The following is a 15,374-nucleotide window of genomic DNA, read 5'->3' on the forward strand; positions in this document are numbered from 1 at the left end:
ATAAAGTAGCATTCAAAGGATGATTTAATTAAAAGCTATGGATATATTACAAATAGAACAGAAAAATAGTTTTTGAATAATAAAATATACTGCAAGTTATTTAGAGAAATTATATTGCTTCATATATTAATAAAAGGTATGATAGTAATAACCCTAACCCTTCTCTTATAAAAGACCTAAAATGTTTTCTCAAGATCTAACCCTGCAAATGTGAAAGACCTATCCCTATTAATATAAAACCTAACCCTTTAGATATTTGTTATTATTTAAAACCCTAATCATGAGATTTCAGACGTTATCGAGATATGAACCTTTTCAATACAAAATGTGTATTTTTTGGGTTAAAACAGTATAAAATATGCAATTAAAATCTATTTTCAAAATAAAGAAGAATCTCATTAGGTTTTTGGATATTTCTCTAAAATAATAAGATGTCTCGAACAATTACGTTTGCTACACTTTCATTAATTCCAGCATGGATATTACTATTACTTTCTTGTTTATCAGTCCCAATTACAAGATTTATATCTCTTGGATCTTTGAATGATCTTCATTTTGGTGTTTTTGGTTATTGTTTTGCTAAAGGAAAATGTAATGTAGCCCAATTGGGGTATCGCATGGGTAGGTTGTGAAGAAGAAAAAGAGTTTTTCGGCGCCTTTTCTATGTTTGAAAATGTTTTATATTTTAAAAGAGGTTTTTGATAGTATTGGCGTCAAAAATAAAGTAATTGCTTTTTTTACAATGATATTGATATATTATTAGACATTGCTATATCGTCAAAATCTAAACATACATCTGATTTTTATTTTTCATTTTATAAAGTTCAGGGACTTACGTATATTTTTATTGTACATATCGTTTCAGCTTCATTGACATTTTGTGCATTTGTTTTTACATTAATTGCTCATTTAGAAGGACCTAGCAAAAGTGACTTTTTTTTAGTTATTATTCTTATAATTACTTTTTTCACAGTTTTTTTTTCTATAGTTTCTTTTATTGTTGATGTTTTGTTTTTTATTCCTCACCTTGAATGGGGTACTTGGGGTATACTTGCTTCATCAATTTTAAATATCATTGTTTTTGGTAAGCTTATTTTTTGTTTAATCTTAAGATTTTTAATACATAGCTTCAGGTCTTATTCATCTTTCCAGAAAATATCTTATTGCTTGCAGGTCAGAAAAAGTGAAAACTGCTTTTTCATATCATTCTCAAAGAAGGCATCCTAATCTTAGTTATCCATATGCTAACAACCTTCCCTTTCCTAAGCATACAGTATATCAAACTAAAAAGGATGGGAAAGATAGAACTGAAAAAGATAAATCTACGCTAGATTCCATAAAATATCCTAAAAATGATAATGATATAAAACATACATCTAAATTGAAAAAATTAGAACTCCCTCCTATTAATACTCATCTTGACGACCATAATATGCTTTCTAAGAGCTTTTTAGATTCTACGTATTGTAATTCAAGCACTTATGATTCAACTATTCCAAACAAGAATGTTAATATAACTTATAATGAAGCATATAAAGATGACAACAGAGTACATGAATCTTATTTAAAACAAGAAGGGTCCATTCACGAAAGAATGGGCTATCCTGAGGATTATTCGAAGGATTATCTAAGACATCATCCAAGAGAGCATCCAAGGAATCATTTGAGATATCATTCAGCAGATATTCCAAGAGATCCTCCAAAAAATCATCCAAGAGACCCTTTAAAAGATATTCCAAAAGATTATCCAAGGGGTCATGCAAGATATCATTCATCATATGTTTCTAGACATCATTTAAGAGAACAACCAATGGATGTTCCAAGAGAATATTTAAGAAATCCTCCAAGAGAATATATGAGAAATCCAAGAGATATTCCAAAAGAACATTTAAGAAATTACCCAAGAGAGCAAATCACGATGCAACCGCATTTTAGACAGGGTGCTGATAATAGAAACATGCAATATCCTGTATGCAAACCTCCTGTTGGTCTTGGAATTGAATATAGAAGAAATCCAAAACGACCAGTTGATTTAGTTGAAAAAGGAAAACCTAACAATAATTATAATAATTCATATGGAGATTATGCGCCGCCCAGACAGACATGGAAAGATTATCCATTACAACAAAATGGTCGTGCTTTTTCGCAAGATTCTAATGATGGAGTACATAATTTTTCAAGTTGCAAACCATGTGTTTCTGATAAATTATATGAAAATAAATTTGCCGAACATGGTCCTGTTTCTCAAAATTATGCTTATAATTCTCATCCTTATTCCGAAGATGTTGAACATCGTTTTTCTAATAATGCAGACTGTTCATCACATACAACAGATCAATATAGTCGTATGCATCTTCCTTATCGTAGCAACAATTCTGCTCAAACACAAGAATCTCTTTCCCCCCGGTTTAAGTCACCTGCATCAACTAGCTCAGAATTTACTAGTATAAGTCAAAGAGGAATAAATCCAAAATGGGTTCCTCCTAGCAAGGAACAAATGCCTAGAGTAGGAAAGTTTAAACAGAATAATTTAGATGCAACCTTGGTCAATAATTTGAATTATGACCTTCCTAAAAATCCATATAAAGAGATAGGCGTTGTTGGAAGCGCTGGTACTTAAAAAATGCCCCTAAGTCGTAATTTGGATGTCGAAAAACTGTAAAAAAATAACAAATTATATACAAACGTATCAAATAATATTTTCTTTCAAAACATGGAAATTTAAATTCGCTTATAAGTTTGAAATTTATTTATATGAATAGACATATTTGAATGAATAAAAGGATTAATTATGCCTGAATTTGATTATTTTTACTACTCATCAGAATTCTTATGCAGTTATATTTGGTTTTTGGACATTAATAAATAGTTAATTTTATTTAGTTTTACTTCTATATTTTTTGCCATAGAATAAGTATACAAAATAAAATCTTTAGTTTAAACTGAAAAGTGAAGTGCAATAACTTTCTAAACACTGAAAATATTCTATATATTTTATAAAACAGCTATAAAGAATTTCTTCTATTAATTACATATTTTCTTTGATAAATTCAATGTAAAAATGAGAATGATAATTCATAGATTTTTCTAGTATTCTAATATTTTAAAAAGTTGTCTTGAAACAAGACATTGATTATGCATTTTGCAGACTTCGGCGTTTGTCTCTTTCTTCTGAAATTGTTAGTTTGATACCTTTTCCTTTAGGCAAGGAAATCCAAGGCCCTGCTGCATCACCAATAATGAAAACGTTGCTTAGACGAGTAGCAAAGGCACGATCTAAGGCATCTTTAAGATGAACGATATCAAATCCACCATCATGACGTTCACGATTGATAATTACACCAATTCTTCCCTTAGAACGACCTCCTGTCACCATAGCAAGTTTTCCTACATCAAAACTGATAAACCCTTCAATTTTACCAAATTCCAAGTTGAATTTGACAGTGTCGTTAGCTCGAATAGCTGGATCAGGGTAGCGCTAGATATAACGTTAAAAAATATATAAATGATTTAAAATTGAGAAATACAATTGTCCGACCATCATGAGTAACTGCATATGGAATGGCTTTGGACCCAAGCTGAATTTTCTTGATTTTACAAAGCTTATATTTAGCTTCCGTTGACGTAATACGATGAATTGTAAATCGCCCTTTTGTATCATAAACTAAACGGAAATTTTCCCCCGTCTTCTCAATGCTAATAACATCTACCTTCTCTTTTAACTTCCTTCTCATATCCTTATAAATCTTAAAACATACCCATAAAACCTGCTGGATATGTATGATCTGTTCTAACTTTTCCATCCACTTTAATTAATCGTTGCATCAAAATAGCAATCGTTTCTCTGTTATTCAAAGCATATTTAAGGCGATTACGAAGAAAAATAATCAATGGTAAGCAATCACGTAATTTATGCGGACCTGGTGATGGTCGTGGTGCATACGTTCCACCAAGTTTATCAAGCAACCAGTGTGAAGGTGCATTGATACGCTTCATATGCTTTCTCCTTATATCCTATCAGCCATTTTCTATAGTTATAAATCGTACTTACGGTCCTCTCGCCATATTTGATTTTTTGATAACGTTTGATCGAAGAGTTGAATATTGTAAACACGGTGACCATCTTTAACCCTAGACCTAAAATATTTTATAAGGGTTAGGAGTTGAGTATTCTCTTAAACTTTAGTATTTAGGAATTTTAAAGATTTCTTTAAATTTTCATTTATTTATCTTATTTTTATTTTCTGTCTTATAATCCTTTTTATATCGAAATTTATCTAATCTTTTAAAGATTTTAATTTTAGGCGGAACATATATTTTATTATTTTTTTTTGTTACTTTTTCTTGAAGTTTTGCTAAAGCGTTTCGTTTTTTGTTACGCTGTGTTGGACGTAGTCCGTAAGATTCGGACTTGCTCGTTATGAACCAGCAAAAATCTCTTTTTGAAAGGGCTCAGTTATGGATGTATGGAAGGAAGCAAAATGTTTTATCTATTTGTAGAAAAATTGGATATTTAGATAATAAACAGAATAAAAAAAGAATGCAACAAAAAAAGTTCAATGAAGATGTCAATTCGAGAAAAAGATCAATGAATTTTTTCAAAATTCATAATATACAAGAAAAGGAGCAGACGAATTGTATGTCATCGATTATTTTACTTATTTTTTTATGTATGAAAGGATTTTGAAAGAAATGATGGATGTTTATGATCATAGATTTATTACAAGGTGTTCCATTGGGATTGGTAATGGGATCGTTACCATATTTGTTGCAACCGTATCTTTCATTTACATCACTTGGGTTTTTTTCACTTGCATCATATCCATATTCATTGAAACTTTTTTGGTCTCCAATTGTAGATACTGTTTATAATGAAAAATGGGGGCGGCGTAAAAGCTGGGTTATTCCGGTTCAAGGAAGTATTGGATTATGTTTACTTTGGATTAGTTATAATATTCAACAATGGATCGAAGAAGTAAGTTATAATAAGTATATGGTATTGAAAAATCAATAATAAGCTATGATAGGCAACGAAATCACTGAAACAAATAACAGCAGTATTTTTTGTTCTTGTTTTTTTATGCGCAACACAGGATATTGCTGTTGATGGTATGTTGATGAAGGATACGATGCATTTTTTTATATATTGATATATTTTTCTTTATAGGATGGGCGTTGACTCTTCTTTCAGAGGAAAATCTTATTTATGCGTCTACTGCACAAAGTATCGGGTTGAATACGGGATATTTTTTCTCTTTTACTGTTTTTTTGGCGTTTAATTCTAGTGAATTTTCTAATAAATATTTCCGTTCTGTCAAAAAAGATTTTGGATTAATATCATTGACTGGATACATGCGATTTTGGGGATGGGTTTTTCTAATTTCTACTATGTTTATTTCATTTTTTCAAGATGAGCCGGTTTTCTTTTTTTATTAAATTCTATTTAAAACTAACTAGATCAGAGAAAAAAGTATTCATCTGTTAGTATTAAAAATGCTTATTTAATCATTTTCAATATTATAAAGCTTAGGAGTAATCATATCATTTTTAGAGGTTAATTCTTTCTTAACCTTTATAGATGTTAGGTTATTTGTATTTGTTCATCTCATTGCAAAAATTGGATCTTCTGCAACTGAAGCAACTTTAAATTTAAAGCTTCTTGAAAAAGGATTAAAAAAAGAAGACCTTTCAATTGCTATATTAATTAATTTTCCGTTTGAACTTATTTTTGGTTATTATGCTGCAAAATGGAGCTCTATGTCTCGGCGATTGTTGCCATGGACTTATGCTTATATTGGTCGTTTGATTGCTGCCTTTATTGGTATACTTATTGTTTATAAGTTTCCATATGATGGTAAAATCAATACTGAGTATTTTTATATTATTATTCTTCAAAACATGATTTCAAGTTTTATGAAGTATATCTATCATCTATTTAGTTTTTTTTCTTACTTTTGTTTTAGCACAATTCAATTTATCAGTATTAATGCATTTCATACACGAATTGCTGATCCAATTATTGGTGGAACATATATGACGGTATTTATATTTATATATACAATACACTTCAACTAATCCTATTTTTCTTAGTTACTTAATACCGTTTCTAATCTAGGGGGAACTTGGCCTCGTTATTTTGTTTTCGAAAGCATAGATTTTTTTACAAAATCTTATTGTTCAAAAAATATTACGAACAAATGTATGACTCATGAACAAATTACATTTTGTAAAGAACTTAATGGTCATTGTATTAAGAAAGTTGATGGATATTATATCATTAATTTTCTTTCTATTTTTACTGGGTTTTTGCTTTTTTTTATATTCATAAAACCTTCTGTTGAAAAATTACAAAAACTTCCATTAAAAGCATGGAAAATTAATATTATTGATAGAATGTCCTTTTAACAATTTTAATATTTTTCATCATAAAACATTAAATACATGTATATTTAATATCTTTTTTATTATATCTTTATCGGTTTATAAATTTTTTCGATAAGCCTTTGATCAACTTCAAGAAATTTTGATAGAATCTTATTTTTTAATATAAAATCATTATTTCTAATATTTATTTTCAATATTGATATTCTTTTATTTTAAGATATTTATAAAAACTCTTTCTTCTATTGAAATGGATCATGAAACTTATTTTGAAATGAATAAGGAACCAGTTTTATTAAAAGATTGTGCACAAAAAGTACAGGATTTTGTTAAAATACAATTAAAACTTAACAGCCGTGTCGTTTTAGTTACGGTCTGATGTTTTTTTCCATGATTATGTTTTATTTTAATGAAAAAAGTCTGGCGGTACAGCAGTGCCATTAGAGACTCAAACAGTTCGATTTTTGGATAATTTTTCAGCAGGGACTAGAGGATCCGCTAGTGCTGAGTATTTTATTAAATATGGTTATTCTGTTGTCTTTTTATATAGGCAACATACTCTTCTTCCATATTCAAGATGTTATTTTCATAATAAATATGATTTTTTGGATTATTTTGAAGAAACAGATAATTGTAATGTGATGGGCACGTTTTATGTATATTTTTTTTATAATGTAGCTGAAATATTTTAGTTAAAGCCAAATATAGAGAAAAAATGGTCCATCATTTAAGATGTTATCAGGATGTAAGTTAAATATACATTTGGTATTTTTAATTTTTTTTTGCAGGCTAAATTAAATAATAAACTTCTTATGATTTCTTATCTGACAATTACAGAATATTTATTTTATTTACGTGAGATTGCTATTATTTTTCGTCCACTTTCAAGAAATGCACTTTTTTATCTTGCGGCTGCTGTATCCGATTTTTTTATTCCTCCTGAAAGAATTTCTGAACATAAAATTCATAGTGAATCTAATGATAAACGGCTTGTAATTGAATTTGATCCTGTTCCTAAATTTTTAGCAAAACTTATTGAAAAATGGGCACCTCGAGCAAGTATTGTGAGTTTTAAAGTATATTTTCTTTCCTTATCAAATTATAAATAGCTAAATTTCATTAGTTAGAAACGGACGAAGATATTCTTATTTCCAATGCAAGAATGTCTCTTCAGCGTTATGGGCATCGACTTGTTATTGGTAATATATTAACGAAACGTAAATATGAGGTTGTTTTTGTAACAGAAACTCAAGAATCATGGATACGATTGACTCAAGAGGAAAAAGACAATGGAATTGAAATAGAATCAAAAATTGTCCCTCGTATTATACAACTACATGACACTTGGATTCATTTATAATATATTTTTTGGTATACATAATATTTTCATATAATTTTCCCGAAAAAAAAGGAATACCAATTTCTAAGTCTTTATTATGGATAATTTAGTGTCTGGTATCTTTTTCTATTATTTATTCTCTACTTATTTTTATTTTTAGCTATGATAAGCTCTTTATTTTTTTAATCTTATCGATCGATTAACGCTAGTCAAAAACAACGTAGATTGGAAAGCTAATTTGTAGGCTTTGAAAGCAGTATCTTCATTGGTTCAGCATCAATTTGTATTCATTTATCTGGAAGGAGTTTATATATCTTTTTTTCCGAGTTTTTTCGCTTGAAAACAAATATATATTTGAAATGGTATTTGAACAGTTATCACAATTATCATTGGAAAACCAGGAGGAACGACTGGAGATTTCTCCAATAACTCCTAAACTGAATCGTCTTGGAGGGCGTAGTGCGACAGAATCTCCTTTAAGTTCACGTCATCCTACTGAAAATACACCAGATTCACCGCGTCGTCATCGACGTCGAAAAGAGCCGACGTCGTTTAATATATTGGTTATTGGGTTCTGTGGGTCTGGAAAGACGAGTTTTGTTGAGTATTTGTCTGAGCAGTTAAATACTTTAAAGGATCAACAGCATTCGGCGATGAAGGAAGAGGAAAAGCCAGATTACTTAGATATGGGGTTTACATGTTATTATGCTGAAGCGGAAATAAATGGTGAACGCATTGGTGTAACTCTGTGGGATAGTCGTGGGTTTGGTACGTCTAGAGATTATGAAATTGTAAACCTTCAGATGGATGAGATAATATTGTTTATGGAAAGCAAATTTGAAAATACATTTTCAGAGGTATGTTTAATTTTCTTTTTTTTACAGAATAACTTCCTTTATACATTTTATGATTGTTGAAGTGGTTTTTGTGTAGAGTTATCGATATTGTATTATAAGCGTTGCATTATTAAAAAAATTTGTGAAATAGAATGGAACTAATAAACTTAGGAAACTAAGGTTATACGGTCTCATAAACATATAGATACACATATTCATTGTGTGCTTTATTTGATTGATTCGACATCTTCTTATCTTTATAATGATGTATCACTAGATTCTCTGGATATTTCTATCATACAAAAATTAAGTAGATATACTACAGTTATTCCTGTGATATCTAAAGTGGATACATGTACGAAGCGCCGTATTGGGGATATAAAACTTGCATGGAGAAAAGAATTCGAGAAAAGCGAGATAAAAATTTTGGAATTTCTCGGTAATAATGAAAGTCATGATGATGTTTCTACAAGTGAGTCGACACATAGTCGTGAAAAAGATGAAAATTATGATGATATTTACAATTTGTTGCCATTTGGTTGTATGACACCCGACAGAGCGCAAATTATTCCTTTTTCCGCTGAAAAAGCAATGAAATTTGATATATCTAGAGAATATTCTTGGGGAAAAGCAAATCCGTTAGACGAAAAACATTGTGATTTTTCAAAGTTAAAAGAAATGGTTTTGGGGGAATGGAGAAATGAAATACGAGATTTTTCTAAAGAAGTTTTATATGAAAATTGGCGTACAGATAGACTTGAGAAGTTGAGAAATCTTTCATCAAAAGATAATAAAAGTTGAGAATTAGCTTTTTTAAATAATTCTTTAAATAATTGCTGTATTTGAGTCATTAATAGAAAATAATAATTTGCACTAAACATGATTAAATAGGATACTTTTTCTACATTAACCATATGTTATCATATCCTCATTTGTTTTATGATTTTCTTATATGATAACCTTTTTAATCAATTAAAAATTACTAATATTTTTTTATATGTATTTGACTTTTTTGGTATTAAAAACATCTATTTTGCATGTTTTGTTTTGTTTAAGTTATTAAATATTATTTTTTTCGATACCTCTATTGTGCTTGATTAATTACTCTTTTGAACTTGATATGAATTTAAAATAACATATTTGGTTCTGTCATTTCGATTACAATTATTACATATAGAAATATTCAACAAGAGTTTGTGATAGCAGATTCTTTTCCCCTTAAATACCTAAATAACTGATAATTGTTATATCAGAAAAACGCATAATTGAAAATAACTTCGTAATTACCTATATGTTAATGTATCTAATATAAACTAGAAAAATTCCCCTTCATATAAAATTAAAAAATAAGGAAATATTTTTGTTATATTTCTCGTCTTTTTATTTATTAATGTTAATACATTTACAACATTTAATATTTTCCAAATAAATCATAATTTCCCTTTCAATTTCCTCCAAAACTGGATGCTTATCATATCTTAATAATCCATCTGATTCTAGATATTCCTTTGTAAATATTTTGTTGATTTCTATTTGTTTTTTCATTCTTTTGATCCATTTTTTAAAATTTTCAATATTTTCCTCTGTTTCACCCCATTTTTCTAAATAAAATTCCAGTCCTTCTAATGATCCCAATAAACGACCTGCTTTTATTCCTATAAAAGCACTTTTTTCATAGTTTTCATTCGATCCTAGTGGGCTATATACTCTTTTTGCTTCTGTTAATCCTTCTAAATAACCTTGCTAAAATATGTCATTTTTAATCCAGAAAAAAACCATATAAATAGAACGAACATTAAAATATCTATTCATTTCATTCTTTAAAGATATTTTATTACTTGAACTCTCATTTTTCCTGTTTTCTGACGTCTCATCCTCCCATACCTCATCCATAGGGTTAGACCTTACGATTTCGTTGCTATCGGTAACCCTAAGATAATTTTAACTTCCCTCTAAGTAAAGTCTAATAAAAGACAATAAAAAAATGTCCAAAAATGACTCTCAAAACCAATGGAGATACCTTTTAATTGCTTCAACAGTTTCTCTTGCACAGGGTTTGTGTCTTTCTTATAAATATATGAAAGGTTTTTATTTTTCTTTTTTACTTTAAATTAAAGTAAAAATAGCAAAACAAGGGAGTTTTCCAGCTAATTCAGTTCTTTTTGCATTGAAGGCTTTAGGAATTGGCACTCTTATTTGCTTTGGAACTTTTGGTTTAGGAGTAGCTACTATTTCTAAGGTATTAAAAGTTAAAAATGTAAAGGATATTGATTGCTTTAAAAACTCTGAAAAAATTTATAATAATAGATTGAGGAATTTTCATATGTTATGAAAGATTATGCAAAAAAATATTTCTCTTCATTAAAACTTAGTTCAGAAAAAGCGGATTATGAAGATATAGACGAGAAACTATTATCTAAAAAATTCTCTTAAAATAGGAACTCTTTTTTTATTCTATTATTTCTTGAAAACAATACAAATATTGTTTTCAATTACATTTTTTGAATGAATTAAAATTTATTTATATGTCTAGATTATTATATAAATTATCTATTATGATTTTAATACTTTTTAATGTTTTACTATTATATTGTATATATAATATATTTACTGTTCATAATTTTAGAAATAATTAACGGATTTATTATTAATTTTAAAATTATAGCAATTGGTATTTTAAGATAATTGTAGTCTATATTTTAATTGATAATCAGATCTTATCTAAAAAATAATTAATTTAGGGTTAGGGTTTTAGGCAGTCACCGAGTTTTGTGTTTGTGAAGCCTTTTGCGATCCGTATTTTCTATAAGAGTGAAAGAATATGATTTCTAGGTGAGTATCAGATAGATAGATAGATATGTGAACGGACTTCTATTGTTTTTAATTTGTTGTTTCTCGAGTATCAGAAAGAACTCATTGAATATTATATTAAGATTAGAAGAAAAACATACTGAACAAAATTACCCGAAAAAATAGCAGAAAGAAGGATTTATATATTTATAATTGTTTATGAATGCATTTAGAAAAATAGAATTATATAAATTATATTGAAGAAACAGGAAATTGTCATTGAATAAGCGGGATATATGCGCAGATAATTGATATTTTTTAAAAGAAACATAAATTGTTTATAGATCTTTATTCTAACTTTTTTAAGTGAAATTGAAAATCAGGCCTTTATTCCAGAAACTCTCTTAAAAAAGAGAAAAGCAATTGATAAGGAGAATATTGAAAAAAAAATCCGTCTAGCTGAAAGGAAAAAGGTATTTAATATAAATCAGAGGCTATTTTCAGTTTATTGCTTGCAACAGTGATGATGTCCATATAAGGTAGAGCTAGTATATATATATTACGATGTTGCTACCCGAATATACCATCTTTCGGGACTGAGCTGTAAGCAATATTTAGGAAAATTAGTCACTTTGTTATTGGATGTTATTTAACAAAACTAATATATAAAAGAACTTAAGAGTTAAAAGAGATGTTATTTTTAAACGTGCAGAAAAATATGTTCAAGAATATTTAGAGAATGAAAGGGAAGAAATTCGTTTAAAAAGATTAGCTAGAAAGGAGGGCAATTTTTATGTTGAATCAGAACCAAAACTTTTTTTTGTTATTAGAATTAAAGGGTATTAGTTTTTTTATAACTATTATTTTCTAAGTATTTTTTAGTATCAATAAAATTCCTCCTAAACCTAAGAAGATTTTGCAACTTTTACGTCTTCTTCAAATTAATAATGGTGTGTTTATTAAAGTGACTAAAGCCACTGCTAATATGCTTCGACTTGTTGAACCGTTTGTTTTCTATTAAATTAAACCTTGATATTTATTGGTTTTTAGATATGTTACATACGGGTCTCCAAATCTTAAATCGGTTCGTGAGCTTATTTATAAACGTGGCTATGGAAAAATTAATAAACAACGTATTCCATTAACTGACAATTCGTTGATTGAAGATAGTCTTGGTAAATATGGTATTATTTCGATGGAGGATTTAATTCATGAAATTGTTACATGTGGACCGAATTTCAGACAAGTATGTTTTAACTATTATAGATTATATATAATATATTAATTTCATGTTTAGGTTTCGAATTTTTTGTGGCCATTTAAACTTAGCAATCCTAATGGTGGATGGAGAAGAAGGAAATTTAAACATTACATTGAAGGAGGTGATGCTGGAAATCGCGAAGAAAATATTAACAGTCTTATTCGTAAAATGTGTTAATACGTTCAATATTTTAGTTCAAATGGTTTATATATTGAATAAATATTTTATTAATTAATAAAAATAGTTTTATATTATATTTTCTATTTTTTTTCTGACATTTCAATATCAAAAGACGTTTCGCACCTAATTAAAATCTAAATATAATAAATTTATTTTTAAATAATATACCCGCAAATTGACTTTGCTAATGGATTATCAATTACTTTAAAAGATTCTCCTATAAGTTCTGAAACGTAATCAATTTTAGATCCATTAATTAAATTTAAACTAATTGGATCAATTATAACTCGTGCTCCATCTTTTTCAAACACTCTTTATAAATTAAAAAAACCTTTACATATAATTTAAAAAAATTGTCTTTTACCTATCATTACTTTGTATTTCTTCAGTTAAGCTAAATTGATTTTGATACCCATGACATCCACCGCTTTCTGTGATAACCCGAAGTAAAAGTTGTGGATTTTTTTCTTTCTTAACGATATTTAAAATTTGCTATAGTTCATATAAAAATTAGATTAGTTAAAATATAAATATTATGTTGTATTAATGAATAAAACTACATACGTTGGCTGCACGTTCCGTAAGTTCAATTTTAAAACGATCTTGAGAAATCGATGAAATATAAGAAAATGAAGTTGATTTATAAGAGAATGTAAAACGATTATGTTTATGAAGAGAATGAATAATAAATGTCATAAAAGATAATGTATAAAATTGTGTAAGAAAAGCTGTATGTATTGAGGAAGGAAAATGACGTGCTATGCGTTGAGAAGTTGAAAAGTAAAAGCGAATAGACATTTTTATCGGTATTACGGACTTTTTATCTACGTAATAATATATGTTATGGATTATGAAAAAGTAGCGATACAAAATGGTTTTTTAAGTGCAATAACAAGAGAATTTTCAAATTATCTAGATGAACAAGATTCGTTAAAAGAGTTAAGGAATGAGTTTGAATTGCCTATACAAAAGAATAAAGCAGGTTAATAAAGAATAATTAGGAAAATATAAATGTTTTTTAATATTTTTCAGGTAAAAAGAAGATATAGTATCTTAATAATAACTTAGTTTTAAAGATAAGCTATGTATTTATATGTCTGGTAACTCGCTTGGATTATTATCTAAGCGTATACGGGTGTTAATAAACGAAGAACTAAACGTATGGGCGAAACAGGGAGTAAATGGACATTTTGAACATTTTTATGGAAGAGAATGGGTTAGAATAGAAGAAACAGTAAGAGAAGGATTAGCAAAAATAGTTGGAGGAAAAAAAATCGAAGTTGTTGCAATGAATTCTTTAAGTGTGAATATTCATCTTTTAATGGCATCTTTTTATAAGCCACAAGGATTTAAACGGAAAATTTTGATAGAGGATCATGCATTTTCATCAGATTATGTATGTATTATTTTTGGATTTTTTTTAGATTATCTTTTAATCTCATCTAACAAATTATAGTATGCGATTGCTTCACATCTTAGTTGGCATGGTTTAAATCCTGAAACAGAAATTTTGACTGTATCACCGTTAAAAGGATGTTATACATTGACGACAGAACATATTTTACAGACAATTGATAAACACGCAAATGAAATTGCTATGATCTTTTTTTCTGGTGTTCATTATTATACTGGGCAAGCATTTGATATTTCTACTATTACAAAATATGCGAAATCAAAGAGTATTATTGTAGGCTGGGATCTGGCACATGCAGTTGGAAATATTGAACTTAAGCTTCATGATTGGAAAGTTGATTTTGCTGTATGGTGTACATATAAATATCTTAATTCTGGCCCAGGCGGTGTTGGTGGTATTTTTGTTCATGAATATTATGCAAATAATCGTTTAAGGTATGATCGATATCAAATTTAATATTTTTTCATATTTTAATCTTTAAAGATTATTAGGATGGTGGGGAAACGATTTGAAAACTCGATTTAATATGAATAATCGTATGTATTTTCTTAATTATTCTTCAATTTAGAACAATTATAATTAATGATAAATCATAGAGCAATTCGATTCATTATATGGTGCTTCGGGTTTTCAGATTTCAAATCCATCAGTTTTTAATATGGTTTCATTATTGGGTAGTCTGGAGGTTTTTTCCAAGGTATCTATGTCAAGTATTCGTCGAAAATCGGTTTTACTTACTGGTTATCTCGAATATCTTTTATTAACTCTATGTTCCAGTGCTTTATTTACAATCATTACACCCGGTAATCCTGAGGAACGTGGTGCTCAGTTGAGTTTGCGTTTTTATAAAGATTCTACGCAAGTTATTTTCGATCAATTACGAGCTAATGGTGTTGTTGTTGATTTACGTAAACCAGATGTAATTCGAGTAGCTCCCGTGCCTCTTTATAATACCTTTGGAGAAGTATTTGATTTTGTATGTATTTTGAAGAAGATTTTAGATTCACTTACAACTTAATATCACGTGATAATTTTAAAAAACGACTCGTGATTAAGATAGAATAGACTTATTAAAATCTCAAGTTTTAATAAAATACTGCTTTCTTATTCAAAGGAAATGGATATAGCAAACAACATATTGGAATTTTTTTTATTTAAAAATTTTTAAATAAA

General features: G+C 28.3%; 10 protein-coding genes across 10 annotated transcripts; 7 read left to right on the forward strand and 3 right to left on the reverse strand.

The window, feature by feature from the left end:
• Positions 1 to 431: 431 nt before the first annotated feature.
• Positions 432 to 2,620, forward strand: PNEG_00897 (hypothetical protein; the record flags this gene model as incomplete). The annotated part of the gene is made up of 3 exons (XM_007874617.1): positions 432 to 621; positions 764 to 1,084; positions 1,134 to 2,620. 3 exons carry the CDS (start codon positions 432 to 434, stop codon positions 2,618 to 2,620), a joined length of 1,998 nt encoding a protein of 665 aa, XP_007872808.1.
• A 483-nt stretch (positions 2,621 to 3,103) lies between these two features.
• Positions 3,104 to 4,065, reverse strand: PNEG_00898 (40S ribosomal protein S4-B; the record flags this gene model as incomplete). The annotated part of the gene is made up of 4 exons (XM_007874618.1): positions 3,104 to 3,478; positions 3,528 to 3,706; positions 3,759 to 4,006; positions 4,052 to 4,065. The coding sequence occupies 4 exons, from the start codon at positions 4,063 to 4,065 to the stop codon at positions 3,134 to 3,136; spliced, it is 786 nt and encodes a 261-aa protein (XP_007872809.1). The 3' UTR covers positions 3,104 to 3,133.
• A 355-nt stretch (positions 4,066 to 4,420) lies between these two features.
• On the forward strand, positions 4,421 to 6,405 carry PNEG_00899 (hypothetical protein; the record flags this gene model as incomplete). Its single annotated transcript, XM_007874619.1, has 8 exons — positions 4,421 to 4,670; positions 4,716 to 4,975; positions 5,028 to 5,109; positions 5,168 to 5,418; positions 5,463 to 5,532; positions 5,579 to 5,918; positions 5,964 to 6,039; positions 6,091 to 6,405. The coding sequence occupies 8 exons, from the start codon at positions 4,421 to 4,423 to the stop codon at positions 6,403 to 6,405; spliced, it is 1,644 nt and encodes a 547-aa protein (XP_007872810.1).
• Positions 6,406 to 6,631: 226 nt separating this feature from the next.
• On the forward strand, positions 6,632 to 7,741 carry PNEG_00900 (hypothetical protein; the record flags this gene model as incomplete). Its single annotated transcript, XM_007874620.1, has 5 exons — positions 6,632 to 6,754; positions 6,801 to 7,026; positions 7,074 to 7,126; positions 7,170 to 7,457; positions 7,505 to 7,741. The coding sequence occupies 5 exons, from the start codon at positions 6,632 to 6,634 to the stop codon at positions 7,739 to 7,741; spliced, it is 927 nt and encodes a 308-aa protein (XP_007872811.1).
• Positions 7,742 to 8,074: 333 nt separating this feature from the next.
• On the forward strand, positions 8,075 to 9,430 carry PNEG_00901 (hypothetical protein). The gene is made up of 2 exons (XM_007874621.1): positions 8,075 to 8,577; positions 8,728 to 9,430. The coding sequence occupies exons 1-2, from the start codon at positions 8,080 to 8,082 to the stop codon at positions 9,355 to 9,357; spliced, it is 1,128 nt and encodes a 375-aa protein (XP_007872812.1). The 5' UTR covers positions 8,075 to 8,079; the 3' UTR covers positions 9,358 to 9,430.
• Positions 9,431 to 9,936: 506 nt separating this feature from the next.
• PNEG_00902 (hypothetical protein) lies at positions 9,937 to 10,449 on the reverse strand (the record flags this gene model as incomplete). The annotated part of the gene is made up of 2 exons (XM_007874622.2): positions 9,937 to 10,299; positions 10,351 to 10,449. 2 exons carry the CDS (start codon positions 10,447 to 10,449, stop codon positions 9,937 to 9,939), a joined length of 462 nt encoding a protein of 153 aa, XP_007872813.1.
• Positions 10,450 to 10,540: 91 nt separating this feature from the next.
• Positions 10,541 to 10,989, forward strand: PNEG_00903 (hypothetical protein; the record flags this gene model as incomplete). The annotated part of the gene is made up of 3 exons (XM_007874623.1): positions 10,541 to 10,640; positions 10,683 to 10,813; positions 10,864 to 10,989. 3 exons carry the CDS (start codon positions 10,541 to 10,543, stop codon positions 10,987 to 10,989), a joined length of 357 nt encoding a protein of 118 aa, XP_007872814.1.
• A 388-nt stretch (positions 10,990 to 11,377) lies between these two features.
• PNEG_00904 (hypothetical protein) lies at positions 11,378 to 12,784 on the forward strand (the record flags this gene model as incomplete). Its single annotated transcript, XM_007874624.1, has 6 exons — positions 11,378 to 11,388; positions 11,714 to 11,819; positions 12,019 to 12,185; positions 12,229 to 12,351; positions 12,397 to 12,592; positions 12,644 to 12,784. 6 exons carry the CDS (start codon positions 11,378 to 11,380, stop codon positions 12,782 to 12,784), a joined length of 744 nt encoding a protein of 247 aa, XP_007872815.1.
• Positions 12,785 to 12,867: 83 nt separating this feature from the next.
• On the reverse strand, positions 12,868 to 13,483 carry PNEG_00905 (hypothetical protein; the record flags this gene model as incomplete). Its single annotated transcript, XM_007874625.1, has 4 exons — positions 12,868 to 12,910; positions 12,956 to 13,099; positions 13,152 to 13,279; positions 13,352 to 13,483. 4 exons carry the CDS (start codon positions 13,481 to 13,483, stop codon positions 12,868 to 12,870), a joined length of 447 nt encoding a protein of 148 aa, XP_007872816.1.
• A 147-nt stretch (positions 13,484 to 13,630) lies between these two features.
• On the forward strand, positions 13,631 to 15,219 carry PNEG_00906 (kynureninase; the record flags this gene model as incomplete). The annotated part of the gene is made up of 5 exons (XM_007874626.1): positions 13,631 to 13,769; positions 13,864 to 14,183; positions 14,244 to 14,635; positions 14,685 to 14,737; positions 14,798 to 15,219. 5 exons carry the CDS (start codon positions 13,631 to 13,633, stop codon positions 15,217 to 15,219), a joined length of 1,326 nt encoding a protein of 441 aa, XP_007872817.1.
• Positions 15,220 to 15,374: the final 155 nt, after the last annotated feature.

The sequence above is a fragment of the Pneumocystis murina genome, assembly GCF_000349005.2.
Source record: "Pneumocystis murina B123 chromosome Unknown supercont1.3, whole genome shotgun sequence".
Classification (NCBI taxonomy): domain Eukaryota; kingdom Fungi; phylum Ascomycota; class Pneumocystomycetes; order Pneumocystales; family Pneumocystaceae; genus Pneumocystis; species Pneumocystis murina.

What these genes read in the sequence shown, in the direction of transcription:
- PNEG_00901 (XM_007874621.1), top strand. Translation starts at nt 8,080, where the DNA reads ATGGTATTTGAACAGTTATCACAATTATCATTGGAAAACCAGGAGGAA. An exon ending in TTGAAAATACATTTTCAGAG is followed by an intron (nt 8,578 to 8,727) that starts GTATGTTTAATT and finishes TAATAAACTTAG; the next exon opens with GAAACTAAGGTTATACGGTC.